Below are 25,638 nucleotides of genomic sequence, written 5' to 3' on the forward strand. Positions count from 1 at the left end.
GTTTGCAGTTTGAGGTGCAAAACACCTGGCTCTTGAGTGGATAATGCTCAGAGGTGTCTTGGAAACATGGCTAAAATGAGTGGGGAGAGCAAGGAGGTGGCAGGATGCCTTCAGGGGCGTGGTCCCAGCATTTGGGCCTTGGTTCCTGCTTGCTCTCCAGTACTTGGTTTCTCAGAGATAGGCAGAGTGGGAATTGGAGATGCCCACAAAAGGGCAGCAGAAGTGGGGGGAGATGAGCTTGTGCCTGGCAGCCCACTCGCACGTGCAGAAGGCATGGTAACATTGTGATGCCTGGCTCTGAGGTGTGGAGCTGCGGCACCCCATCCCAACACGCACCTGTTTGAGGTGTCTTGAGGGTGTGTTGGTTCTCACCATGCCATCTCTGAGCTCTGCCATTCTCTCCTGCAGCCATTGCCCTGCTGAAGGACAGGGAGCCGGGGGCTTTCATCATCCGAGACAGCCACTCCTTCCGGGGAGCCTATGGCCTTGCCATGAAAGTTGCTTCTCCGCCTCCCACGGTCATGCAGCAGAACAAGAAAGGTATTGTGTGCCCTTCTCCTTCCCACGCTGAGATGCTTTCCATCGTTCAGCTGGGGCTGCTGAGCCAGTTGTGCCCTTGGGTATGTGCTGATGTGGCAGGATTCCTGCCTCCCAGGGCACAGGGAAGCACCAGACACCCTCTGCCCTGAGCTATGGAGAGCTCAGGAGCAGTTACATTTTGGATTATGGTATTACCACATGGGTACAGCCTCTCCAGCCCACAAACACTGTAGGGGAGCTTGGCTTGGGGTTACCCTGTGCGAAGGGACAGATTTGAGGAGGGTGTGTGTAGTGTTGGGGACCCTTCCCTTGAGCTGGAGCACTGGTTTCTTAATGGTACTGCATAATAATAGGAGGAGGGTGGCTCTGGTGTGAGAACATCTCATCTCTTCACAGGAGACTTGACCAACGAGCTGGTGAGGCACTTCCTCATTGAGACAAGCTCACGAGGTGTGAAACTAAAAGGATGTCCCAACGAGCCTAATTTTGGTAAGTGCCCCCACATGTGGGATTTGGTTTGGGAGAGCCTTGCCTTCACCATACTGTCAAAGCAGAACTGTTGGGTGTCTGGGAGAACCTATTACTGCCTCTTGTCCATTTGTAACTGAATCCTGTGGGCATTTGGAGCCTCTACGTTCATGCACACTCATGGGAGCACACAAAAGTGCCTGCATGCATAGGTACATACCTTTCTACACACAGGTGTAGGACAACTGATGCTGCTGGGAGGTTGGAGGGCAGGGGCTCCCCTTGTTCCATTTATTCCATGAATAATGTTGTCTGAGGAGCTGCATAAAGATCTTTGATGCATTTTTTTTGTTCCTAAAGTGGCCCTGGCACCTCTGTCCCCTCCCTGAGCCCTCTGTGGAGGGCTACATGGTGATTTCAGTGAGAGGAATTGCCATATGTGGCATTAGGCCCATTAGTGAAGAAACCCATCTAAAAGCTTGTTTCCATCCACCCAGAGCAATGGTGACCTAATCAGGGAAAGCTGGAGTTTCTTATTCCTTTCCTTGGTTAATGATTATCATACTTTAGACTGTGCAGTTTCATAGCCTAATGGTTTTGCAAAAGGATCATTGTATTAACCCAGCAGGTGCCAACAATTCTTCATCTGGCAACACTGGCCCTATGCTGACCATCTTCCCTCTCTCCCCAGGCTGTCTCTCAGCGCTGGTGTACCAGCACTCCATCACACCCTTGGCCCTGCCCTGCAAGCTGGTCATTCCTGACCGAGGTAAGAGCTAGGACCACAAGGCATTGCATCTGTCCCCACAGCCTGCAGGGAGGGGGTAGGTTTCCAAGCAGGGAGCACCAGTAACCATGCCTTGTCTTCTAGATCCCATGGAGGAAAAGAAAGACTCTGCATCAGCCACCAACTCAGCCACAGACCTCCTCAAACAGGGTGCAGGTGAGTTGAGAGGGGTTGTCATGGGGTGAACTTGGCTTGGAGTACTGGTTGACTCCATGTCTGCTGTCTCCCTTTCCAGCCTGCAATGTCCTCTTCATCAATTCAGTGGAGATGGAGTCTCTGACGGGCCCTCAGGCCATCTCGAAGGCTGTTGCCGAGACACTGGTGGCTGACCCCACGCCCACAGCTACCATTGTTCACTTCAAAGTCTCCGCACAAGGCATCACCTTAACAGACAACCAGAGGAAGTAAGAGCCTCCATGGCCACATCTCTGGCCAAAAGCCAGTGTTGGCTCATTCCCAAAGCCAACAGGGCTGTGATTCAGGAAGTGTATTGGGGAAGGATGTCCCTGGGATGGCATCAGCCTGGTCATGGACATGGCTGAACTTTGTCCTTGACTCTTGGAACATCCTATGGGAGACCTATGGCAGTGTCCTCTGGGCTGGTGGAGCTGGGTTGAGGTGGCCCTCACATTCCCTGCTTTATGTTTCAGATTGTTCTTCCGAAGACACTACCCCCTCAATACTGTCACCTTCTGTGACTTGGACCCCCAGGAACGAAAGTGAGTGCCCTAACCTGGAGGAAGCATGTGACCTCCAGCCCTTTCACTCCTCTAGTCTCCTGGGATGCTTGGAGCAGGGTCTTTGCTTGCTCACTCCCATGCTTATGCAGAGAGCAGGAATGTAAGGTCCCCTTGGATACTGTGGTGCAATGCCAGCTGCATCTGGTGACTTTCTGGTGTCTACAAGCACCTTCATGCTGAGGGAGAGGTGCATAATTTTTCCATAAAGCCAAGCCTGTGCAAAGCCATGCTGGCCTTCCAGAATTGGTGTGTTAGCCCCCATTATGGCCCTGTCTCTCTGTGGCGTGCAGGAAGGACCATTTCTCACATCTTTTCTTCTCCTTGCAGATGGACTAAAACTGATGGCAGTGGCCCAGCCAAGTAAGTACTTCCTGTGCTTCCCAGCAGATTCCTCCCAGCTGCTGTCGAGGTGGCTTCTGCCTGTGTTTGGGCAATGGCTGGGAGATGCCCTGTGCAGGGCTTCCTGGCTGTGTGTGATATGTGCTCAGCTCTTGGGGGGGACTGTGGATGCATCTTTCAGCCCCAAATTCCTGGTCAAAGCAGGCATGGCTCTTGCTGAACTGACCAAACTGGAAACTCTAGCAACAGCGTCATTGGGAGCTAGCTTATGGAGCACAGCTGGGGTTATGCTGATGGCATGTGAGCTACTGGTCATCTCTTCCTTTTCTTCCTGTCCTTCCTGTCCTGACCCATGGGAGCACAGAGCTATTGGCTGAGCCCATTTCCAGGGGCAAGCTCCCACTAATTTTAGCCATTGTGTGAGCGAAGGGGTTTTTATTAGGATGTCCAGCTGCTGGGATATTTCTCCTCCCCAATTAGAAATGCCATAGCCTGGACCTGTCTCACATTCTGTTCTCCCTGTATTTATAACTTGAGTTTGCACATTCTAATTAAAAAAAAAAAAAAGGGATATTTTATTCATCAAGGGAGAGACAGACAGAAATAACCAGATAGTCTCACTCAGCTTCCTGTGTCCTTGCATGGCCTTCATCTCATAGAGGGTCTACTCCAATGGCCAGCCCATCTCACCTTTGGCTTCAAGAGGCCAAACCAAGGCAGTGCTGTGGGCGTTGGAAGGTCCCTTCTTTGGGATGGACATGGGAAGGGTGGCAGAGATGTTCAGAGCAAGGGTAGTTTGGTCAAGAAATGATTGAAAGCTGGCCTTCAAAGCAACTGCAGCAAAGGGAAGAGAAGATGGGCTTTCATGCAGGCTGGTTTGGGATTATCCTCTGTGTTGTGAGAGGTGGATGTTAAAGAGGGGAAGTAGGACAAGACCATGTTGGAAGAGGGTGATGGTAATCATTGCAGGAGCAATATTGAGGCTCTTGCCTTCTCCTCACACAGGCTCTTCGGCTTTGTGGCCAGGAAGCAAGGGAGCACCACAGACAACATCTGCCACCTCTTTGCTGAGCTGGACCCAGACCAGCCAGCTGCAGCCATCGTCAACTTTGTCTCCAGGGTCATGCTTGGCTCCGGCCAGAAGAGATGAGCTGGCACTTGCGGGTGATTCTTGAATTTTGGAGAAGGACTTGGAGCTGATCCGAGAAGGAGTGTGAGGAAGTGCATTGTGGGAGAGGGAAGTGAATCGGGGGGGGAAAGGGTTGGAATTTTGGAGGAAAACAGCAAACAACAAAAAAACACCAACAAAACCCCTAAAAACTCAACACAAGCCAAACACACACGTAGAGGAACCAAAGCCACGCACCTACAAAAGAGAGCCACAAAGTCACGCCAGACAGGATGCATGTCCCATTGCAGGGAAGGTGACCAAAGCAAAGGCGGCAGTGAGAGGTGTGTTTCCAGTTTTCAGCATCATGACCTCAAGTGGTGACATCCATTTGGGACTGAATGTGGGACCATGACTCGTGTTTTCCATCTGGAAAAAAAAGAGGCAACTGGCAAAACCCATGGAAGAAGCTTCATCCCAGCAGTACCATCTGCTGTGTGTTTGAACTGACCTGTAGGAGATAATGGCATGCACTGGGTCTATGGGACGTCAGAGGAGATGCTCTCAGAAACCTTCTCTTGTCCAGCTGTAGAGGAGGGTCCTCACTGGTCCCTGTGCTTCCCCTAAAACCTGCTCACGACCTGGTAACTTGCTGGGGGCAGAGGGAAATTGGTCCTGAGCCTTCCAATCCCTGGGGAGCTTGGCCATGGGCTGACCTTTGCTGACCCAGAGCCCAGCACCAGTCACAGGTGAAACACTGTGAGTCCACCCAGAGAGGCGGGTCACACTGTTCTCCGCTTCCCCAGCCTGTGAGGAGGTGTGGGGGTTCCTGCCACCCTGTGCCTGGGGAAGATGGATACTCCCCAGGAACCTGGAGGATGCAGAAAGTCGCCTCCTCTCCCATCTTCCCCTTTTCCCTCCCGTCACTAGTCCTCTTTGGCAGTTTTCTCCTGCGGCCTGTCACATTCTCTTAACACAAAAAAAAACAAAACAGAAAGGAAAGGAATAGTTGTAATAATAATAATTATTATAATAATAGCGGATGCTGGCACAGGTGGGTTCCCTGTGCAAAGCAGCAGACCCGTGGCTACCCCTTATCTAGCTTTTTGGAGACACGCAAGCGGTTTTTAAATTGCATGGACATTCAAGTTGCACGAAAGGCAAACGACTACAAGTAACTCAGGCGCTTTTTTTCTCCTTTTGTTTTGGAGGCCACGTTAAAAAATAAAAAAGAAGGAAGAAAATTTAGAAAAAAAAAAAGAAAAAAGGAAGGGACCTGCAGTGGCTGGGCAAGTCTGGCTCAGTGGGGAGGTAACAGGTCCTCTGAGAGCCACCCTGGTTAACACATGTGTACCCCCAAACCCATCTGGTTTGAGGCTAGTGCCCCTGAAATGCACCATAGTTTTGCAGTGATTTCAGTGCTGTAGGCTTTTCCCTTAGCTTTGGTAGGTGAAGAGGGCAAGCTGGGTGGAGAGAGGGACAGAGGGCCCCTGTGCCACTGCAGGGGGAGAGGTCATGGTCGGGGTGCAGCAGGTGGAGGTCCTTGCCCTGTGGTGCTGGGGAGGGGGCAGAGGATGTTTCGGTCACATGTGCAGGTTTAGGGTAGGGGGAATGGTCCAGCTGGAGCTGCAGTGTCATTGCTGAGCCCTCTGCTGCAAATATTCCCCCTGAGAGCTTTTTTGGGTGAAGTTTTCAGTGCAAAGTGGCCCAGATAGTCTTTTGGGGACAAAAATTAAAAACATAGCACTGCAGTCCCCTGGAGAGCTTGTCTCCCATGGACCACCCTTGCCTTGATAGCTATAATATATATGCAAGCTATACTGACAAAATACTGTAAGCTAATGAAATTTTAAGGAGGAAAAAAAAGGTTAAATTTACACTCGAAAATATTTATTTTTACCATATTGCTTTCTGCGCCTCATATCTCCCCCACTATATCCCGCCCTTCCCCTGCCCTGGGGAAACACCTGCATGTTAAAAGAAAATCCAGAGCAAGGCAAAATACAGATGGGGGAAGAGGCGGGGGCCCCTGTGTCGGGGTGTCTGCGTGTGACCGGTGTGCTGTGTGTGTGTGTGTGTCGGGGGGAGTGGGCGGCGTGGGCGGCCGGACAGGGCTGCCAGGGCCAGAGGCTGTGCTGATGTACTCGAGTGTGAAAGGATGGGTAATGAGGAGTTGGTTGTGACGTGGTGGTGGGACAGGAGGTTCTGGGGGGTGGGGAGGCATTCCCCCCTCCCTGGTTCCCTGGCCGCACAGATGCAGAGATCTTTTAATTTTTGATATTTCTAAAAAGTGATTTCCCTCCTTCTGCGAAATTCAAGTGAGACAAGAGACGATCTCACCCGTAATCTCCTCACCCTGCCGTTCACCCATCAGAGAAAACACTGTGTTTATAGATATATAAAGATATATTTTTGAAAGCCTCTATTTTTCAGACTTGGTTTTCTCACTGCTAAGAAAAGAGATGATAATAATGTAATTTTATTTTAATCTGCTGCCTTGGAAACTGGTGCTTGGAACTCCTATTTCTCTTTTTCTCCCCATACAAATGAAGCAGATCTAAACACCCCAGAGATGTTGCATAGAAGCTGACCCCAGCAGATACCTGCCAATAGCATCACGCCTGCTTCAGGCCCCGAGCCTCTCCCGGCTCCCCCACTAACCCACTAGCTGAAAATTTAGACTGTATCCAAATCTCAAACACTAACAAAATCATCTGATGATTATATTACTTTTTTAACACACAGGTAATCACCTTCCAATGATGTAGCTGGGTGTTTATCAGCTCCCTTTAAAGGCACTTTTTTCCCCTTTAGCTCCTTTTTAAAAGAAGGTTTTAAGGTGTAACAACCCTTTCTGTCCTCGGGAGAGACCATCAGCAGCAGTTAGGATTGCCCAGGTCCTGGGGCTGGTGGGGACGTAGTGCTGATATTTTTTCCTTATGAAAGGGACAGAAAATACTCTTCGGGGTTTTTATTCTCCTTTTTTATTTTTTTTTTAAGTGCAGTCATACTATTCGAGATTCGAGCTCGCACGAATTAAGCCCAGCATATGTTTTGTTGTAATCACACTGCCGTTGTCAGCAGCCGGATGGTATCTCTCTCTCGCTCACACACACACACACACACACACAAACACATCCCTCCTTCCTGCACAAAGAACTGCATATATTCTTGCCAAAGATATCCTTAAAAACGCACTTTTCCCCACATATATATAGATAGATATATATTATTTTTTTTGTGTGTGTGTAAATTTATTGTACGTGCCCTTTTTGTGTCAGTTTGTTCTTTGGAGAAGCCCGTCCTGCCTTTGCTGTCGATATAGCTGTCTATTGGGAAATGCTCTCTGGGGAGGTAATTTGCTGTCTGTCCTGCTCAGTGGCACCTGCAATGCACAAAATGTGGGGTTCCCATTCAGTGGAGCTGCCTCTGGCTCTGCCCCTGGGAGCCATTTTGGGAGATGATCCATGTCACCAACTGCTGATGGGATGTACCACTGCATGGTCTTCACCAGTCCCTCATCACTGGTGGAGACAGCAGGGCTGACGATTTTGAGCAGAGTTTGGGGTTGCTCTGAATGCAACATTTGCTGGCTGCCTCCTGGTCAAATTACACATGAAAAACAAACCAGGTAGGGAGAAAAACCCAACCCAGCCTCTGGGCATTGATTTTTTAGTGAATTCAACCGCCTGAACCAAAGTGCAGAGTAAATCCCCACCCAGCAGGTCGGGCAGGTAAAGAAACCAGTTGCCCCAAAAACCCCAGACAACAGCATCAACAAAAGGCAACCCTTCCCGTTGGAGCAGGCAGGATGATCAGACAGCAAAGGAGCCCGCAGGGGCTTGTTTCATTTTGTTCGTTTGTTTTGCAAATTGCGAGGTTGGTTTGGGGTTACTAATTTTTTTTTCTTTTCCTTAAAAAGGAAAAAAAAAAAAAAAAAAAGAAAAAAGGAAGCAATATGACGTTTCTGTTGGCGGATCCTGTGCCGCCGTGTTATGCGTGGGGTTTTTTTTGTTGTTGTTGTTGTTGTCTTTGTTACTTTGGGAATGTTACAGATTTATTTGCTAATCAGTGTTAACAAACAGTTTCAAACTTTTAGACTTGCCCATTTCTGTGTATTTATATAGATGGAAAAAAAAATACATTATATTTTGTATCTTTATGCCCATAATGTTGTCGTGCTTGTAAGGATGACTTCGGTCGCACCATGTCCGTGTGTGAATGTCACTCCGCTGTTGTCTTCCCATTGTACAGATGTTGGATTCTTTGCAGTTCATTGTATGGCTTTATAAAGTGGTAAAAACAACAAAAAAAAGAACCAGTTATATAAAATATACTGTTGCTTGGAATGCCAGCCTGGTGTTTGGATTGCTGGAAATGTATCTTGAAATTGCAGGGAGCATGGGAATAAATGCTCTGGTTTTTTGCACAGGGTAAAAAAAACCCCAAAAACAAACCAACCCAAAGCCGTATGAAAAGCTGGCGGGTGCTGTGTTTTCTCGGGGCTGTCCTTCCCCCGTTCCTCGATGGCAGATTGGGGCCCCCGGACAGACGCCGGGCGGTGGGTGTGGGAAGAAGGAGGGGTTGTGCTGCTGCTTGTCAGCCTCCAGCCGCAGCTTGTGTTCACCAGATGCTGGCTAACCAGACAGCCCCCAAACTTCCGACATGGCTCCAGCTCCAGCTTGGGCTTTTGTTTACCAGCAGGGATTTCTCTGGCTTGCCCTGCAGCCACTGGGCGCTCTTCAAGCCCTGTTGCTTTTTCCCCGCTTGCCTTTAGTGCTGTCTGTCCAGCCTTGGGCATCCCTTTTGGGTCCCTCTCCCGCAGGGGAAGAGGATAAGGGTGATGCCGGTATGGGGTCTTTGCCGAGGCAGCAGTTTGGGCTCTGCTCCCATTAAATCCCACTCCCTGTGCCTTTCAGAGCCATCCTGCTCGCTTGTGCCTGGCAAAACTTCCCCCAAAGTCTCAGGCCAGGCTTTTCCAGCATTTGCGGAACAATTCCCAGCATCTGTCAGAACACTCAGCCCCTGGCTCTCTGGCTCCACTCCTTCCCCTCCTTGCTGAGTTGGTGGCCAAGACCCAGCCCCCTGGATGGATTGAGTTTAATTATACAAGAAATATCAGCCAGAGCAGCGGCAGTTTCTCTGGCGCCAGCACTGCTGCGGCTCAGAGGCTCAGAGTTTCTCCCGGGAGCCGGCAGCACTAAAAATACCTCCTGCCTTTATTTAAAATAGCTGCAGGGCGAGGGGCGGATTGCGGGGACTGCTTGCGTGGGGACCCCGTGCTGTGGGGCTTGTGCTGGGAGGCAAAGGCAAGAGAGGTAAAAAAAGAAAGGGGCGGAGATGGAATAGTTTCTGGCCCCTCTGAAATAGCTGTGGGGCTGTGGGTGGGCACCCAAGCGACCAAGTGCCAGGTCTAAGCCAGGCTGCACCACGGGACCTTGTGAGGTACCTGGCGTCTGCCAGCCTTGGCCTCAGTTGTCCCTTATCTACCTGCAGGCAAGACAGGACTTGCAGCCTCCTCGCCCTTTCTGACACTGCAGGAATGGTATTTTCTTTCTAGCTTCCCTTAGCTTTGTTTCTTCCCCGATTCCTGCAGGAATCAACTTCCCAGGGCTCAGCAGCAGCCGCTTTGCCATTCCTGCTGTTTCTGCCTGGCTGGGATGGCCACTGCTGAGTATCCCTGGGCAGGGAGGAGAGGCGGTGAGTGCCTGGTGAGGTGGCGCACACAGGCTATTTGTTGCAAGCCATAAACTGCCTCTCATTCCACATACCCTCCCCCCCGCCCTCTTTTTCTGCAGTTAATTCCCCATTTCCTTTCCAAAATTCCTCCGGAACTTCTGGTTTGTGTTTTTCCTCAGCATGTTCTTATCTGCCACCCATTTCCCCTCGCCAGCTCTGACAGCACAGGCTTTTCAGGGTCTCTCTCTTTGCAGATTGCTGCTGTACCCACGTCATGCTTGTGGTTCTGGTGTGACCACTGAGAAAGGCAGGTCCCACCAGCTTCATGCTGCAAAACCTTGCCCCCATTGCATCTCCCGTTGTCTATCTTCCTCACCTTCAGGTTCCTAAATCAGTGGGGTTTTCTCATTTCAGCCCCAGCTCTGGGAACCCGGGGCCATCCAGAGAGTGTTTCTTGTGGGGCTGTGAAAGGTGGCAACGTTTGTCTCTCCTCTCTGCCTGCTGTTTCAAGAGAAAAGGGTGGGTGTGCTATCAGGAAACCCTGGGTTGAGGAACCCTGCTGGTGGGTTTGCTCCCCTCCCTCTCCATTATTTTTGGTTGACTAAACTATCAGCAACCCTCAAGTCTGGAGCAAAACTAGGGTCATGGTGGTGGGGATGGAGAGGTTTCAGTGCTGGGTACACTTCAGAAGTGTCCTCAAGGGAAACAAGAAAGTATGATACAACATGGCTTTTCCTGCGTATCACGTCTGGGCAAAGGCCGGGAACCAGACAAATTCCACAGGACGGGTAGGGTGGAGCAGACTGATGTGGGCAAAAGCCACCCTGGGGTTGGTGTTACCTATGCGTATGCTATGCCCATGCGAACAGAAGGGTCTCCCCGTGAGCTGCAAACCCTGCTGTGGTGTCCAGGATGCTGTTACTGAGTTACTGCCTCCCTGGCTGGCTCAGCCACTGCGTGCAATGCGGACACAGAGAGTGACTGATGGAAAGGCAAAGGGCCCCTTGCCCAACTGTCTGGGGTTCCTTTGGCCACACAGGCTGGGGCTGAGCAGCACCAGACCAGGATGAGGGCTGCCATCCAAACCAGCAGGGCCTGGAGAAGTCCATCATAAGAAAATGAGATGAGAAAAGACAGCCCAGAAATGACTCTGGGGGCATCATCATCATCCCAGGAGGACGTTATTGCTCAGAGAAGGGCATCAACATGCAGCCTATGGTGCAGGAATTAACCATTCTTCATGGCTGTGGCAGACAGGAAAAGACAACAGAAAGGAACTTGGGTTAAATATGGAATAAAGAGGGACAATGTGACACTCGGGAATGGTTGATCTGGAGAGGGAGAGGAGACAAAACCCTGGATGTGTTGGAGGGAGGGAGTAGAGGGGCTGGGCTTGTCTCTGTTGAGAGCAGAGCGATTGGAGAAGGGTGATGGGTAGGACTGGGCTGTCCTTCTACTTTGTGAGGTTCTGGCTCCATCTACAGGGATGTGTCTCCAAGTGATGGAGGCCTTGGATTACTGCATGCCCAAAGCCGACTGGGCAGGAGGTGGTATCTCCTTGCCTGCAGCCAGTTTCTTCTGTGGCTCCTCTCCTGAGCACACCTCTGCATCGTGCTCCCGCTGCTCTGCAATGACACCTGGGTTTGTACAGGTGAGATAAGGAGATGTCCTGAGATGGAGAGATGCTCAGAGGCAGATGGGTTTGTACATCCCTGAGATAAAAGGTCTGGGAGCCAGCCCTGCAGCTGCAGGATGCGAATGCAGTCGGGGCACTTTGAGCTGGGTGCAGATCACTCACTCCCAGCACTGCTGGTCCCAGACGTGTGTGCTTTGCACAGCCTCTGCCAGAGCCTGCTTGTCTTTCACATGAGTGCAGCCCAAAGCTGTCCCTGTGCAGGGCTTCAGTGCCAGCAACTCTTACTATCCTGTAGCAGTACTGCACAGTCTTAGCTCCCATAGGACCACGTAATCCAAGCAAACCAGGCAGGCAGCCTAATTCAAAAGCTTAGATGAGTCAAAGTAGCACTAGACAGGTCTCTTCTCCTTGGTTAGTTGATCCTCACCATGTCCAGTGACATGCCCAGAGAAGGGCAGGGAAGCTGGTGAAAGGTCTGGAGCACAGGTCCTACAAGGAGCATCTGAGGGATCTCGGGTGGTCTTTAGCCTAGAGAAAAGAAGGCTCAGGGAAGACCTTATCACTCTCTACAATTACCTGAAAGGAGGCCATAACCAGGTGGGGAGCAGTCTCCTCCCCAGTTATGAGTGAAATGGCCTCCAGTTGCCCCAGGGGAAGTTTAGATTGGATATTGTGGAAAATATCCTCACCAAAAGGATGGTCAGGCATTGCAACAGGCAGCAGTGGTTGAGTCACCATCCAGTGAGATATTTAGAAGGTGTCTAGACACGGCACTTAGGGACATGATTATGTGGTGAACTTGACAGTTCTGGGTTAATGATTGGACTTAATGATCTAGGGATTTTAGGATCATTCAGGATCCAACCTAAATTATTCTATGATTTTATGTCATTGTCCTTCCTTGGATGGCCCTTGTTCTGGCAGTTTGAGGCGGACATGAAGTAGTGACAAAGAAGAGTCCAGGTGGTCCCAACATGCTACAGCCAGGCTAAAGAAAGCAAAGTGAGTCAGGAAGGGATGTGAAGTAATTTGTTCACAATCTCTGTGCCTCAGCACAGGGCAAGGGTTTTTTTCTAGCATGCTCAGTAGTTCTTCATTTATCACCTCACTCATGCTCTGCCTCATGTCTGCTTCCAATTACCTCACTGATGGCCTCTAGCTGGCTGTACCCACATGTTCTTGGAACTGTCCTCTGCCTCGTCATGCCTTGATGGTCACGGGGTGAGTCACACCCTCTTGCCTCTTGGCTGCCACCCCAAATTTGCCCTGTTCCATTGGTTTAACCCTCCATCCTTACACAGAGCTCAGGCAAAAACAGGCATGAAGTTTGTCTCCAGTCAAAACCAATCCTTCCTCACACATCCCATCATCTTGGGCCTGGGACACCAATGTGTCTAAATGACAGCTGGTCCCAGCAGAAGTTTCCCAGCTGAAGGTAAAGACAGAGCATTTAGTCACAAAATAGGGGTTATCCTTTTGGATTCCAGGCTCCCTCCTCTCCATGTCTGGGCCTGCCAGAATGAAAGCACAGAGGAATGTGCCTTTGTCCTGATGACACTGTGACAGCTGTGTGGCTTTAGCATGGGACATCTTTCTAATGGTGGTGACAAGGGATCCTGCTTTGAGTTTTCCTGCCTGTGTCAGGGCTACAAACGTGTGCAGTTTGTGATGGTGCTGGACAGCTGGGAGAGTGCAGGTGTGAAACACACATAAGTGTGCTCACATGCATGTGTATTCACAACAGGAAACAAAACCCCTTCTGGTCTCTTTTCCTTCATCCTTCCTAATCCCAGGATCCAGTGTTATCTCCTGTGTACCTCTCCTCTCTCTCCTCCTCCTCCTCTTAAAAAAAAAAAAAACAAACAAAAAAACAAAAGGGAAAGAGAAGGAAAAGAAAGAGAGGAAGTAAGAAGCAAGCAAGCAAGAGTGCGGAGGAGGAATGAAATATTTGCAAGCTCATTGTTTTAAGCCTCCAACAACTGGATAAAACAAGTCACCAGTGAGCAGCTTCTCATGACTGTGCATAGTGCCCTTGCCAGAAGATCCAGGCTCTAATGAAAACAGCATGTGGGAGGGGAGATTGTGTTGAATCAAAGCAAAGTGCAGCAGCGACCTCGGCCCTGGCATAGCACAGTTCTACTGGGATCCACTGCACTCACTCAGGAGGGCAGAGAAGAGTTGGAAGAGTTGTTTATTGCTGAGGCACCTCCTTGTCTTGGCTGTCTGTGGGGTGGCTGTGTGAGAGCACTCTCCTGATAGGAGATGCTTAGCAAACGCCTTTGGCTTTGCTGAGATCTCAGTTTTTCCAGTGCTGCTGGGTATCTTTGTTGAATCAATCTTTCCTGTTCCTCCAGCTTGGAGAGCAGGGAAACACTCATCCACTAGCCTTAGGGTAGTCTTGAAAGGCTTCTGCTGTTGTGGGCTCCCTCTCTGGGCTTGGATTTTGCAAGTGCACTAGGTTGAAAAGGGCAAAAACAAGGAGGAAAGCCTGGGTGGAACGGGAGAAAATCATTGTGGTTATTCTCCCTTTGAGACAGCTTGGTTTGATCTCAGGACATAAGCGGGGGGGTCTCTATGATCCCTCTAGGGTTTTACTGTGGTGTTTCGGAGGGTCCTTAGGAGATGCCTCACTTGTGCTCACTCAGGGTGGGAGGGAAAGGTGAGTCCCTGTGGACAATTTGCTTAGTGCTGTTTTCAGAGACCTTTTAATGTATGTTCTCAGCCCTTGTTTCTGGCACTTCAGGGAAGATGCTCCTCTTGCTCCTCAGCTGGGGAAATGGCACTCAGGGGCCACTGGGACCCTCCACAGCTGTGAGAAGAGGCAGCGATCTCCCTGGGAGCACCGGAAAGGTTTGTAGGACGTGCCTGGGATATCTGGGACATGTGGAGCAGCCAAGCTGACATTTTGGCAGAGTGCCGCTCAGTAAGACGTGAGGAGAAGCAGGAACCTGTGCCAAGGTCCTATTTTAAAGCAGCCCCCTCGAAATCTTTGATATGGATAGCAGTGGAGATAGGGTTTCACGCATCTTTATAGCTCACACTTCCACGTGAGAGAAACCTCAGCCTTGCCCTCTCAGGCTGTTCTCTGCTTCAGCCAAGCAATGGCTGTCCTTCATTCCCAAGGACCCCCAGCTCCAGCCTCAGCCCCCCCCCCCCCCCCAGAGGAAGATCCTAAATACCTTCCAGACAGGAGAAAATGCTTGGCTGTGAGGTTTCTCAGAGCTCTAGTGGTCGTTCCTAGCTCCCCTCCTCTTCACACTGCCAAGAGCTAGGGAGACACCCCCTCTTTAGACGAGTCAGAAACTGCTGCATGAGGAAAGAAATGAATGAAAAAAACCCAAAAAAACTATACAGAGCAAGGGATGTGAAGGGATGTGAGAGACCCAGTTATTATAGTCCTCCTGGTCTCACAAGCCCCCTCCGAAGTCAGCATCCTGCTGCCCCATTTCTGCTCTCTCTTTCAACCTCCTTTTAACCAAATGTCCTCTCAGAGCCACCAGTCCTTGGGGAACATCTGTGGTGGAAATGCTGAAGAGTCTCGTTACACAAGTCCCAAGGTGATGCTAGAAATCTGAGCTTTTGTGGCTGCTTTTCCCTGGTCTCCCAGGTGCTCTCCCACTCTTTTTGGTTTCTCCAGTTCTGTGGCATTTTTTATAATTCAGGGACGGAACCCATGCAAGCAGAAGGTGCTGTGCTCTGAATGCAGGCTCCTTCCCTGCTCCTCCTTGCCAGCACTGTGGGCTCGTACCACTAGAGGTCGGCCGGTCCCCACCGATGGGATGGCTGGAAGCAGAAGGGAGCAGCAATCCAAAGATGACTGCAAAAAGCTTGGCTAATGGAGCTTTGTGTGTGTGCGTGTCTATGTGACAAACACTTCCTTTCCTGTAGGCATTTCTTCCGGCCCGGGGCCAGCTTTCCAGGCTTGGGGCTGCTCCTCTTATCGATTGGTGTATTTATTTGACACACTAGAAAAATAGTCAGGTCTTTAAGGGCAGGAGCGGGCTGGAATAGCCAGAGTGCCAGCTATTCCTGGGGAGGAAAAAAAAAAAATAAAAAGAGAGAGAGAGAAAAAAAACCCCACCCAAAAAACCCCAGCAGCAGGCAGCTGGTCACACAGAGCTCCGGCAGCCTCAGAGGCAGCCCCAGCCGTCGTAAAGGCAAAATCTGTTGTCCCCGAGAGCATGGATAAGGGTGTGCTCCTCCATTGCTCAGTGACCTGCAGGAGCTCAGGACGTGGTCATACCCTCAGGACATCTCGTTGAGCATGAAACTCTTATAACCACCGGCTCTGGGTCCCACCCCCTGTCAGTACGATTAGGATTAGGAATTCAGAGTAGGAGAGCAGCCGGGGCTCTAATGAAGATCCAGCCCCTCCTTTGATCAGTTCTGTGGAGCATTTATATGTCATATTTGTAGTCCTTCTCCAGTTTAACAAAGCTTTGAACAGCCAGCAACAGTTTTGTCGTGAATGTTGCATTAACTGGATAATGAAGGAGGGGAACTTTGCTATATCAGCTACTCCCTGAAACTATCTTTTGTACTACCCTCCTCATCCTCCTGTCCAGCTGGTTCGTGTGACCCCAGCTCTTTTTCTTGGCACTTTATCTAAATAACTTGTGAGACTGTCCAGCAGAGCTGCACTGCCCTGTTGGAGGCAGAAATTTAAGTACAACGAGGCAGAAAACACCAGCAAGAATGCAAGTGACTTCCTAGGCCAACCTAGATGGAGACAGGCCACTGCCATAGGCAGCCTAGACCCACACTGCTTTGTTTATGTGAGCACTACAATGATTTTTCTCACCAGTTTTTAAAATTCAAGATCTCTCTCCCCTGTAGAGAATATTTTCCCCCCCAGTGTCTGCACAGGAGCTTTCCTATACTGTCTGCCCACAGCTAGAGTCAAGTTTAAAAAGTCTGGTTTTACTTTCATTTCTTCATAGGCTGCTTGTTTGGTTGCATGTCTGGGGTTGCATCTATTAGAGCCACAGGATTCTCAGTTGCCTTGCAGGATGCTGTACTCCAGCAGTGTTGATGAACCACGGTTGCATGATTTTTCACCAGATTTTCAGCTCTCAGGGAGTTTTTGGAAGGGGGATGTAGTTCCCTTATTTACCTAAGTTTTTGGTCACTGCATAGGTGAACCACTAGGAGGATGTGACTCAGCCTCCTTCAGCCGCAATGATTCCCTCTCTAAATGGCTCTCGGGTGTCTCTCCTTTAGGAGAATACCCTGGTACCTAGCACCCGGTTTGATACATGGCTGGGACAGGCTGATCCCTGTCCAGTGCTTCCAAGAAGTCAGCAAGCCAGCAGCTTCCTCAAGTCCTGCCAAGCCTTCTCAGAAGAGATGGTGATGACACAGTCCACTTCACTGAAGGGGAGAAGTCAGCCTACCTCCAAATATCATCCCTGCTAGCCACAGGGAGGTGGGTGAAAGAAACGGCTAAGGACTGGAAAGTTGGACCTCTCCCCTTGTCATTACTGTCCCAGAAGTGGAGGGAATCTCAGGGGATGAAAGTCAACATTCTGCTGCTGGGCTTGGCTCTTAACTTCCATAGGGGCTGAGCCTTAGCTGGTTATAACTCAGTATCTCAATTCTCCCATTTGTTACCTAAACCAAGGCCAATGTTTGTCATTTTTGGAAACTCATTTCATCTAATCATAACTCCACGGTACAAAGAAAAAATACATTAAATAAATACCAGCATGTTTTGGGACACAAACCCCAGATACATTGTATGGAAAAATATAACCTCCTTCCATCTGGAAATGTCTTGGGATTATCTACTTTTTCTTGTAACTGATTTTCTATGTGTCTCTACTTTGAGAGTGATTTACTGCAAACATCTCTGTGTTCTCTTTGCTGTATTGATTCATAAGAAATCCTTTCACAATGAAATCACATTTTCCATGCACCAAAAAAAAGTCAGATAGAAAATGAAGAATATTATTGTAACAGGAAAATGGTTAGGACAAAGAAAGCTTATAATTTTGTAAACAGAGGTTGGGAGGAGGCTTTTGGGATTGAGTTTCTGGGCAATGATTCAGAGGGTTTTTCTTTTCTTATTCTGAAGACTCTCCTGGCAAGATCTGCAGCTTCGAAAAAAAACCCCAAAAACATAAACAGTTGTCCCCTCCAACATGAATTTGATAGCTTAATTAGCAGAACTGAGAATTTGATGAAGGATGTGCTGAGGAACCTTGGCCATCTTGGAGAAGTGTTATAAACTTAGTGGTCTTGTCTCACCACTCCCAGTTTGCCATTGGGGGACTTAGAGACTATCTTCTACTTTTGTAGAATGTTTAAGTGACCGAAGCCAAAGGATTTCATGCCGCAGACAGGATGGTGTCACCCATCCTGGGGGGGCAAAGAGGAGGCGAGGAGAGTGTGTTCCAACTAAAATGAAAGTTTTTTGGTTAAAAGTCCATTGGGGAGAAAAAAGGACAACAATCTTTTTCCCCTCCCATTAGTCACAGTGAGTAACTTGGAGAAGAGAGTGATGGCTGTGGAAAGGAATGACATTTGGCTAAGAAAACCAGCTTATGTTATTTACAAACACTTAGCAAAGCAGGTGATTACTGATGCTTTGCTTGTTTAAGCCATTCTTCTCTTTTGGATAACCCAACATTTTTTTGTGGAACAATCAGGAAAAATATGCAGGAATTTGTGAATTTTTTTTCCCCGCTATTTTTGTCTGTTTCTACAATTGCCAGCAATGACCAATTTGGTTTCTAAACATTGCCACTCTGCTTATTGGGAAGGCATGTGTGGAATGACTCTTCCTGAGGGAACCATTCTGTGCTGCCTGTGAATCTTCACTTGAATGTATTTTGGCAACAGGGAATGGGGAGAGAGAGAGAAACTGGCAAACAGATTCTGGGCAGCTCCACACAGCTCACCTGGAACTGATTTTCAAGAGACTCTTTTTATCTTCATCTGATATAAATCAGTACAACTCGATTGTCTTTGCTTGGTTGGGTCTTTTCCAAAAGTCTTGTGTCAATGAAGGCAAAAGGTTTGCATGCCAGAGGTTCTCTCTGTGTCCCAATGTCCTGCCTTTACCCCCTGAAGATGTGTCCTCCAGGATGGCTGGAGATGCTTCTGAGTTGTAAGCATCTACTTCAACCTTCTATATCAGTGGGAGACAGGTGCTTTGCTGGGAGATTTTGTTTGTCTGCTTGGGCAGAACCAGGGAAATTCTGTTCTGGGCAATACAGCCTTTCTTGGGTTCATTGCCAGTGACACATTTGAAGCTGCTGATCTGGGGATCTGGGGCCTTCTAAGCTCTGGCTCTAATTTCACAACTTTTGTGAGCTGTCTTAGAAAAGTCTTCAACCCTCTTGTCCAGGTTCACCACCTCCTTTCCCAGCTGTAAAAATAACCCAGGGTGGGATGGAGAGCTACACCCTCTCCCCTTCCCATGGACATCAGCAGATGTCATGATGGATGGTGTAAGTAACTTTGTGGAGGTGTCATGGAATTTGGCTGTAGAAAGAACTTGGTTTATTCTGTCATTCATCAGTGCTGTTCGCTGCCTGACAACTGGCAAAATCAGCTCATTTTATTCAACCAACAGTTGAAGCTCAAGATCTCTCCCTGAACTCTGCTTAGATGTCTTTCCAGCTGTCTGCATGCCCCTGTTCCTCAGATGGCTCCAGCCACCCAGGCATGGCCAGTAAGTAAGATTCCAAACTGATGATGAAGTTTAGTTCTGGCCTAGGCAGATGTAGGGACAATTAGCCTTAGATCAGTTTGGCAAAGTTCAGAAATCAAATTATTCCTTCTGTTTTGCCTCCCTCCCTGCAGATGATATTTGTTGCTGTGAGCTGTGATCCAGAAGATGCAAATATTTCTTCCTGGAGAAGGACTTGGAGCAATAGAAGTAAAAGTCCCACATTCATGCCTTCTTGGACCACGTGTCTGCTGTTAACCTGCTGAGCAGCAATGGGGATTTACCCCAGGCATTGAGGCAGCAGTGAGCTCTTGAAGTCACTGGGACAGAGTTCCCTACACATTTGGGTTGAATCTGAGAACAATGGTGTTTTCTCTAAAAAATCCTCTAGTTTCCTGTGCTATTTTTCTGATCTTCCTAGATGTGCAGGCAAGAATGAGAAAGAATATCTCAAGAGTGAGACACAGGGGACAGGTTCCACTTCATATCATCATTTTATCTTCCTTGGAAGACTCTTTGGGTTAATCTGAGAACTCTCTCTTTCATTTCCAGTGCAGAATCCATGCTCAGGAAGAGGACTGGAAGTCCTGTCCTGCATTATAGTAAGAGCAATAAGTTTCTTCTAGCATGGATCTCATTGCCAGCTGCAAGATGAAATTGTACTTCCCATGGTCACTTGCCAGGACTGTCTGAGACAGATTCATGTCAGATTCCTCTGTCCTGCTCATCCATCTCAAATCACAGTTGATACACCTGATTTTGGTTTGATGAGATGGCTGTAGTTGTGGGGGGCAGTTCATCAGACTATATTATGTCAATTATGTCAATCCTGTGGATTGACAGTTTTCACAGCTTTCACTCTTTGTCTCCTTTTCCAGTTGTACTCCCTCTCCCTGCCATGGACAAGTTTCTACATCCCACCCTAGTCCCAGACAGAGCACTGAACAAAACACAGGGTTGCAAGGGTTTACAATTCCTCAGCTCAGTCCAGCACCTCAGCATCTTTCACTTTTTGCATCCTTGGAAGTGGTGATATTTTGCTCTGTGAGACCAGGCTGCCTACCCTAATTCCCAAAGCTTGTAGTCTCAAGCTCCAAGTTAACAGTTATCCTTGCCCCTTCTCCTGCCATCACTTGTGATCAGCACCTGGGGTTTCTGAGAGGGACAGAAATACCATAATACATAGAATTGAGCAGCATGATAATATAGGAATAGGGAAATCCTCTGATGATGCATCTTGTTCCCAGGATAGTGGTTTGGAAAAGGTTCATCAACTCTGGATGGTTTTCAGGGTCTGAACAGCTAATAACATCCCTGTTCATGTCAGAAGACGTGTCTTTTGGTGGATGTGACAGGCAGTGTGTGCTTGTGGTCAGAGCACTTCCTCCTAACAGCCCTGACCCTATCCATGACCCCATCTAGGCTTGAGCCACCTATTGAACTTCATTATTTTCTCAAGTATCTGCTTGTTTCAGCTGCCTCCAGCTCTGAAAAATGGGGCTGCTTGAGCAGTGTGGTTTCTTTGACTGCATGGCAAGGGGCTGACGTGACCTGACAGTAAGCAATGAAGAGAGAGGTTTCAGTTGTGCTTGCCCATTGTTGACACAAGGCTGGGGTGGAGGAAGATGAGTGCTCCTGTGCTAGCCGGATAGTTTTGCCAAACCTGCATGTGCACCCCAGTTGTAAAAACCTGATTTACTTAGCTTTCTGAAACGGTTCACTTCAGTCACTTCCCTCCAGTCCTGCTCTCCCTCTGTTTCCCGTCCCACCATGTGCCTGTCAGACTCATTGCCTGCACAGATGTTTCTGGGCATCTGAGCAAACCTCGTGTTCCTGCCTGCAAAATGCAGCCCCACAGCTGTGTTGAGAAGAGCTGGTGGATGACAGTGCCTGACCAGGGGATCTCTCCCTTTGCTGAATGATATTACAAAGATGGACCCTTCTCCTGACCTGGGGTAGGACTGAGCTGGGCAAGAACTGTCAGATATGACGGATTTTCGTCTGGTGAGAACCTTCAGGCCCTGGACGCAAAAACATCTCTTCTCAGGGGACTAAAAATGCCAATCTACATGACATCAGACTGATGTTCTTGAGCTTTACCCAGGATAGGGTCTAAGTGAGCAACCATGAGAGATTTTGCCAGGGCTTCAGTGGGACCAGAATTTTCTAAAAAATCCTCTAGTTTCCTGTGCTATTTTTCTGATCTTCATAGATGTGCAGGCAGGAATGAGAAAGAATATCTCAAGAGTGAGACACAGGGGACAGGTTCCACTTCATATCATCATTTTATCTTCCTTGGAAGACTCTTTGGGTTAATCTGGGAACTCTCTCTTTCATTTCCAGTGCAGAATCCATGCTCAGGAAGAGGACTGGAAGTCCTGTCCTGCCTTATAGTAAGAGCAATAAGTTTCTTCTAGCATGGATCATGGATTTTTAGAAAATTCACTGAGATTGAAAGCCTCATCTACCACCACTGCTTTCTGTTTCCTCCCCCAAGTACTTCTGTGTCCTTTTCTCTTGATCACAGTTCCTGTCTTTCACCTAAGCCTAGGGGCCATTGCTAGTGTGTGTTGTGTCATTAAATACTAGCAAACTTGCTGAAATGTGTCAAATATCTTTTTGGAGGTCTTCATTAATTCATGCTTGACTTTGACTCTAGAGACAAACTCCCAGTCCCCTGCAGAAAGCCCTGAAAATATGACATGGAAGAATGAGCTCCTTACAAGAGGATCTCTCAAACACTGTGATGTGTCCTTATCCCTCTAATCCCCCTGAAAGTAGCAACTGTGTTCAGGGAGGAGGAGTAGACAGAATCTGCACTCCTGCAGCCAGTATTGGGGAAATGGCAGCAACTGGATTGGGTGATAATTTATTCTCCTCTGGGGATGCTTGAGATAGTGGAGACAGCACATTCTTATGACCTCTTTGCTTTCAGACCCCATCTCCACACAGGGTGAAGTGGAACCTGCTGGAACCTCAGATGCAGAGAGGAGCACTCTACTCAAGGAGCACCCAGGAAGATGGCAATGCCATGGGCTGGAGCAGATAACTTTAACAAAAATCACGTCAACCCAAATCCTGCGTGCTGGAGGAGGAAAGGAGAGAAGTCCCTCAGCTGTTGAAATTGCCTTGTCAGCATCTGTGAGCGGTTGGCTGGCTTGCTGGCTCTGACAAAAATTGATGGGGACCATGTGGCAGTCAACACGGGAGAGAGTGGGAGGGTGCCAAGTTTTCCTACGTATATGTGTGTGTATATATGTGAGTGTGTATTTGTTATCCCATCTCCTCTGCAGTTGCCTGTGTGACTTGTGCCAGCAAGCTGTGGAGATGTGGCCTTTCCCTGGAATGAGGAATGCGTCAAGGAAAGTGTGGTTGCTTATACTTATGAACATATGGAGTCCCTGGAGTCACGCCACACCGTTTGCCACTAATTGAAATAGGCTGACTAACCTCTTATTGTGGCCACCAGGAGCAACCCTGGGGAGGGGCTGGCAGAGGGGGAGGGGAGTGCAGTGCCTGGGCACAATACAGCTTCCACAGCAGGACTGGGAGAAACAAACACCTCCCCCTTCTCCTCCACCTCTTCCAGGATGGAGAGAGGAAGCTGCAGGGATACAGTGAGCAGGTTGTCTGCACATAGCAAAAGCAATATAGATACAGATAACTTCTGGCTGCTCCTATACAGCTGAATTTGGCTCATGTATGGCCAAATGCTGACTGTTCTTGTGCCCACACAATGCCCAAAGTGAGCTTGCAAGGATAAGCTGGGTCTAGGCCGAGGGACTTCTACACTTCAGTGGTGTGGAAGAAGAGTGCTTGTCTCTTCCTCCAGGTACTCCCTCTTCAGGTTGCAATGCACCTGAGCATTTTTCATCACTGCACTTTTCTTAAACAGCCTTCTGCTGCTGGATCCTTCCTACAGATGCTCGTTGACTGAGTGGCTCCTGAGTGCTCAGGCACTTCCAGGCTGAGGTGCTCCAGTGGCTGCTAGAAGGTCACCTGCTCTGTTTCTTGCATGCATTACAAGAGGCAGCATTTGAAGTGGTGGAGGTTTAGCATCACCTGTCCTTGGGTCATATGGGTGATGTGAAATCTTGATGTGAAGATGTGAAGACAGTCAGAGATAAATACCTCTGTATATTTTAACCCAGATGTCTCTGTATTGCCCTAGATCCAGCATCACACTCTGTTCAGTTTTTTCCCAGTTTTTCCCTTGCTTGGACAGCTATTACCATCCCCTGATTGCAAACTTCCCATAAAACTGTCTTGCACCTCCGCCCTCAGAGGTTCAGTCGACATTTCTTGGCCATGAGGGTCCTGGGTATGCCAGAAGAGTGGCTGCCTTGGGGAAAAGTCTTCCAGCTTTAGATGGTATGTTGAGCACAGTGAAAGATGCAGCTCATGTCACCCCTACTTCTTTATAACTGTGTTGGCAGGTGAATTCTTACCAGCTTCTCTGTTGTGTTTTTTCCCCCATTACTTGTGTTCATTTCAGAAGAATTTTGTCTGTTCTTCAGGAACAATTGTGGGAAAACATGGATGAGAGGACTATCAGCACCCTTGTGATTTTGTCGTATCTGTCACTTCAAAGCTCTTATGAATACCTCAGCCAGGTAACCTCAAAGCACCTCCAAACCCAAGTCCAGGATTTTCTTTTTTCTGTAGAAAGGGAATAGAGAAAGTAAGTTAAAATTGAGACAAGTTCTGAATTACCTGTGCAGTAAGGATATAACATGGAAAGAAGCAAAGAAAGTTATAAGGTTTTCTAGAAACAAAATTCCCAGCAATATAGGAACCTTACTGAGGGAACTTTCAGCAATAAAATGGGATGCCACTGTTACCACTGTTATTAAAGGAAACTAGGATTTAAAAAAAATCAGACAAAAAATGTTGACAAGATTTCATCAAGAATGTATTGCACTTGTGTAATCAGTTTTTCAAATGGAAACAAGCAAAAAATGTCCCCCATTTTGTTAATTGTTTGTATCTAAAGAGAAATAATATGCAATATACTTTTCTACTTTATTTATAGTTTTCGTAACAGGCTAAATGAGTGTTTTCTTTGAGTTGCTCCAGGAATCTACTTAACTGGTTTTGATGTACACTGTTGTAAGAATAGTTTAATGAAGGTTCAGAGGGTTTTCTGAAATGAATCTGCAGGATGATCCATTCATCCTTAGACACATTGGATGGGCCCAGAATATCTCAGGGTACCTCACTGCCTGTGGTGTGAATCTCTACTTTCCAGTTCCTTAAATCCACTTTCCTAGGGCTGCTGAATCTTGGCTGACTTTCTGCTTCTGTATATCAACGTATGAAGTCGAGTTTGACGGTGCCTTTGAATGGAAATGAGCATGTAAACACTATTACAAATATGTATGTTAGGAGGCAGCTGAAGGCTCATACATGGCTATAATCATCTTAATTGGATCTCCATGTCCCAGAGATCTAAAAGACGAGAGACAGCAGCTGGACAATGGGTAAATAGAAAGGGGGAGGTGACAGAATATGTGTGACCAATAAATATGATAGGAGATGTGCAATTCCCAGCTGGCCAGGGACAGTGACCACAACTTGCCGTCTGTTCACAGCGAACCACTCACAGCACACACTGACAGAGTGTCTTTCACCACTGAAATCTTTAGATGATATCAAAAAAACCCAAAAAAACCCCCAAAAACCCCAACCCCAAAAGCCCCAAAAAACCAAAACAAAGAAAAGGAAAAAGAAAACAAGTATCTCACCATCCTCCCCTCTCTTTACACATATTTGTGCCAGGTCCAGAAGGAGAGCAGGGAAGGAAAAGACTTTTTTGCATGTGGCATGGCTGGGCAAGGAAGGCCAGGATAAAGTAGCAGAGGTGGCATTCCAGACGTTAATACATGAGGAGTATTGGGTGTGTGATGAGACACAGCAGGTGGGAGAGGAGATTAATCCTCACTGGGTAGGGCTACGCGCTAACTCTGGTGGATCTCCTCTTGCATCAGCCTCTGGAGGGAAAAGTGCAGACACCTGTCCTCCAAACCAGTGATGTGACCAGTGAAAAGAGGGGTGTTGGGAAGGGGAGAGGATTGAGGCCATTTTAAAAACAAGCAAAGAATTTTGTTTGGCGTCAGTGCTCTGGTACCTCCCCAGGCATGTGCTGGTGCCAGGTGCTACCAGGAGAGTTGTGCTTTAATGTTCCTGTGTTAGCACCAGCTACAGAAATCAACACCATACTGATCCCTCCGGAACTGGGGTTGGCAGCTTCCATTTACTTCCTGTGTGTCTTTCCTCACTATCCAGAGCGCAATTTATACCAACATGTGCTTGTGTCAGGACATTTTGTCCTGACCTGAATAGTATGATAAAGGGGGCAAGGACACCCATTTACAGAAAGCCTGAAGCCTAAAGTTATCCTAAATAATTGTGTGAATGGGAAAACCGATGGAACTTTAGGGTGAACATCTCTGTGGATTCTCTGAAGCCCTGTAAAGGGTTGAGCTCATGCAGCAGTAGGTGTTTTTATTAGACCTATACTTTTCTCTTTTTTTCTTACACTTAGTCAATCATTTTCATAGAAGTCAGAGGAAGTTTCTATTTTGGAGACTTATACTCCTCTGTTATATTTTCTTAAAACTGACCTGAGTTAAAATGCTATTTGGAAGGACCCAGGCAAATGTATTGGCA

At 48.1% G+C, this 25,638-nt stretch overlaps 1 protein-coding gene and 1 long non-coding RNA gene across 13 annotated transcripts in view; both read left to right on the forward strand.

Moving 5' to 3' along the window:
• Window positions 1–8,336, forward strand: part of TNS1 (tensin 1) — a 54,605-nt gene extending 46,269 nt beyond the window's left edge. For all 11 annotated transcript variants that reach the window (XM_066322989.1, XM_066322990.1, XM_066322992.1 and 8 more), the window contains 8 exons: window positions 409–540; window positions 937–1,029; window positions 1,700–1,777; window positions 1,880–1,951; window positions 2,031–2,199; window positions 2,446–2,514; window positions 2,863–2,895; window positions 3,880–8,336. In XM_066322989.1, coding sequence (XP_066179086.1) covers window positions 409–540; window positions 937–1,029; window positions 1,700–1,777; window positions 1,880–1,951; window positions 2,031–2,199; window positions 2,446–2,514; window positions 2,863–2,895; window positions 3,880–4,024 — 791 coding nt within the window. In that variant the 3' untranslated portion in view covers window positions 4,025–8,336. The remainder of the gene's footprint in view (window positions 1–408; window positions 541–936; window positions 1,030–1,699; window positions 1,778–1,879; window positions 1,952–2,030; window positions 2,200–2,445; window positions 2,515–2,862; window positions 2,896–3,879) is intronic.
• Window positions 8,337–9,468: 1,132 nt separating this feature from the next.
• On the forward strand, window positions 9,469–22,887 carry LOC136363621 (uncharacterized). Of its 2 annotated transcripts, none has more exons than XR_010744023.1 (3): window positions 9,469–9,527; window positions 11,146–11,312; window positions 22,263–22,887. It is a non-coding gene; the product is annotated as an uncharacterized lncRNA (long non-coding RNA). The 2 variants fall into 2 exon arrangements; XR_010744022.1 differs by lacking the exon at window positions 22,263–22,887 and adding an exon at window positions 19,522–19,600.
• The last annotated feature ends 2,751 nt before the right edge of the window (window positions 22,888–25,638 follow it).

This window comes from Sylvia atricapilla, chromosome 7, assembly GCF_009819655.1.
Source record: "Sylvia atricapilla isolate bSylAtr1 chromosome 7, bSylAtr1.pri, whole genome shotgun sequence".
Taxonomy (NCBI): Eukaryota; Metazoa; Chordata; class Aves; order Passeriformes; family Sylviidae; genus Sylvia; species Sylvia atricapilla.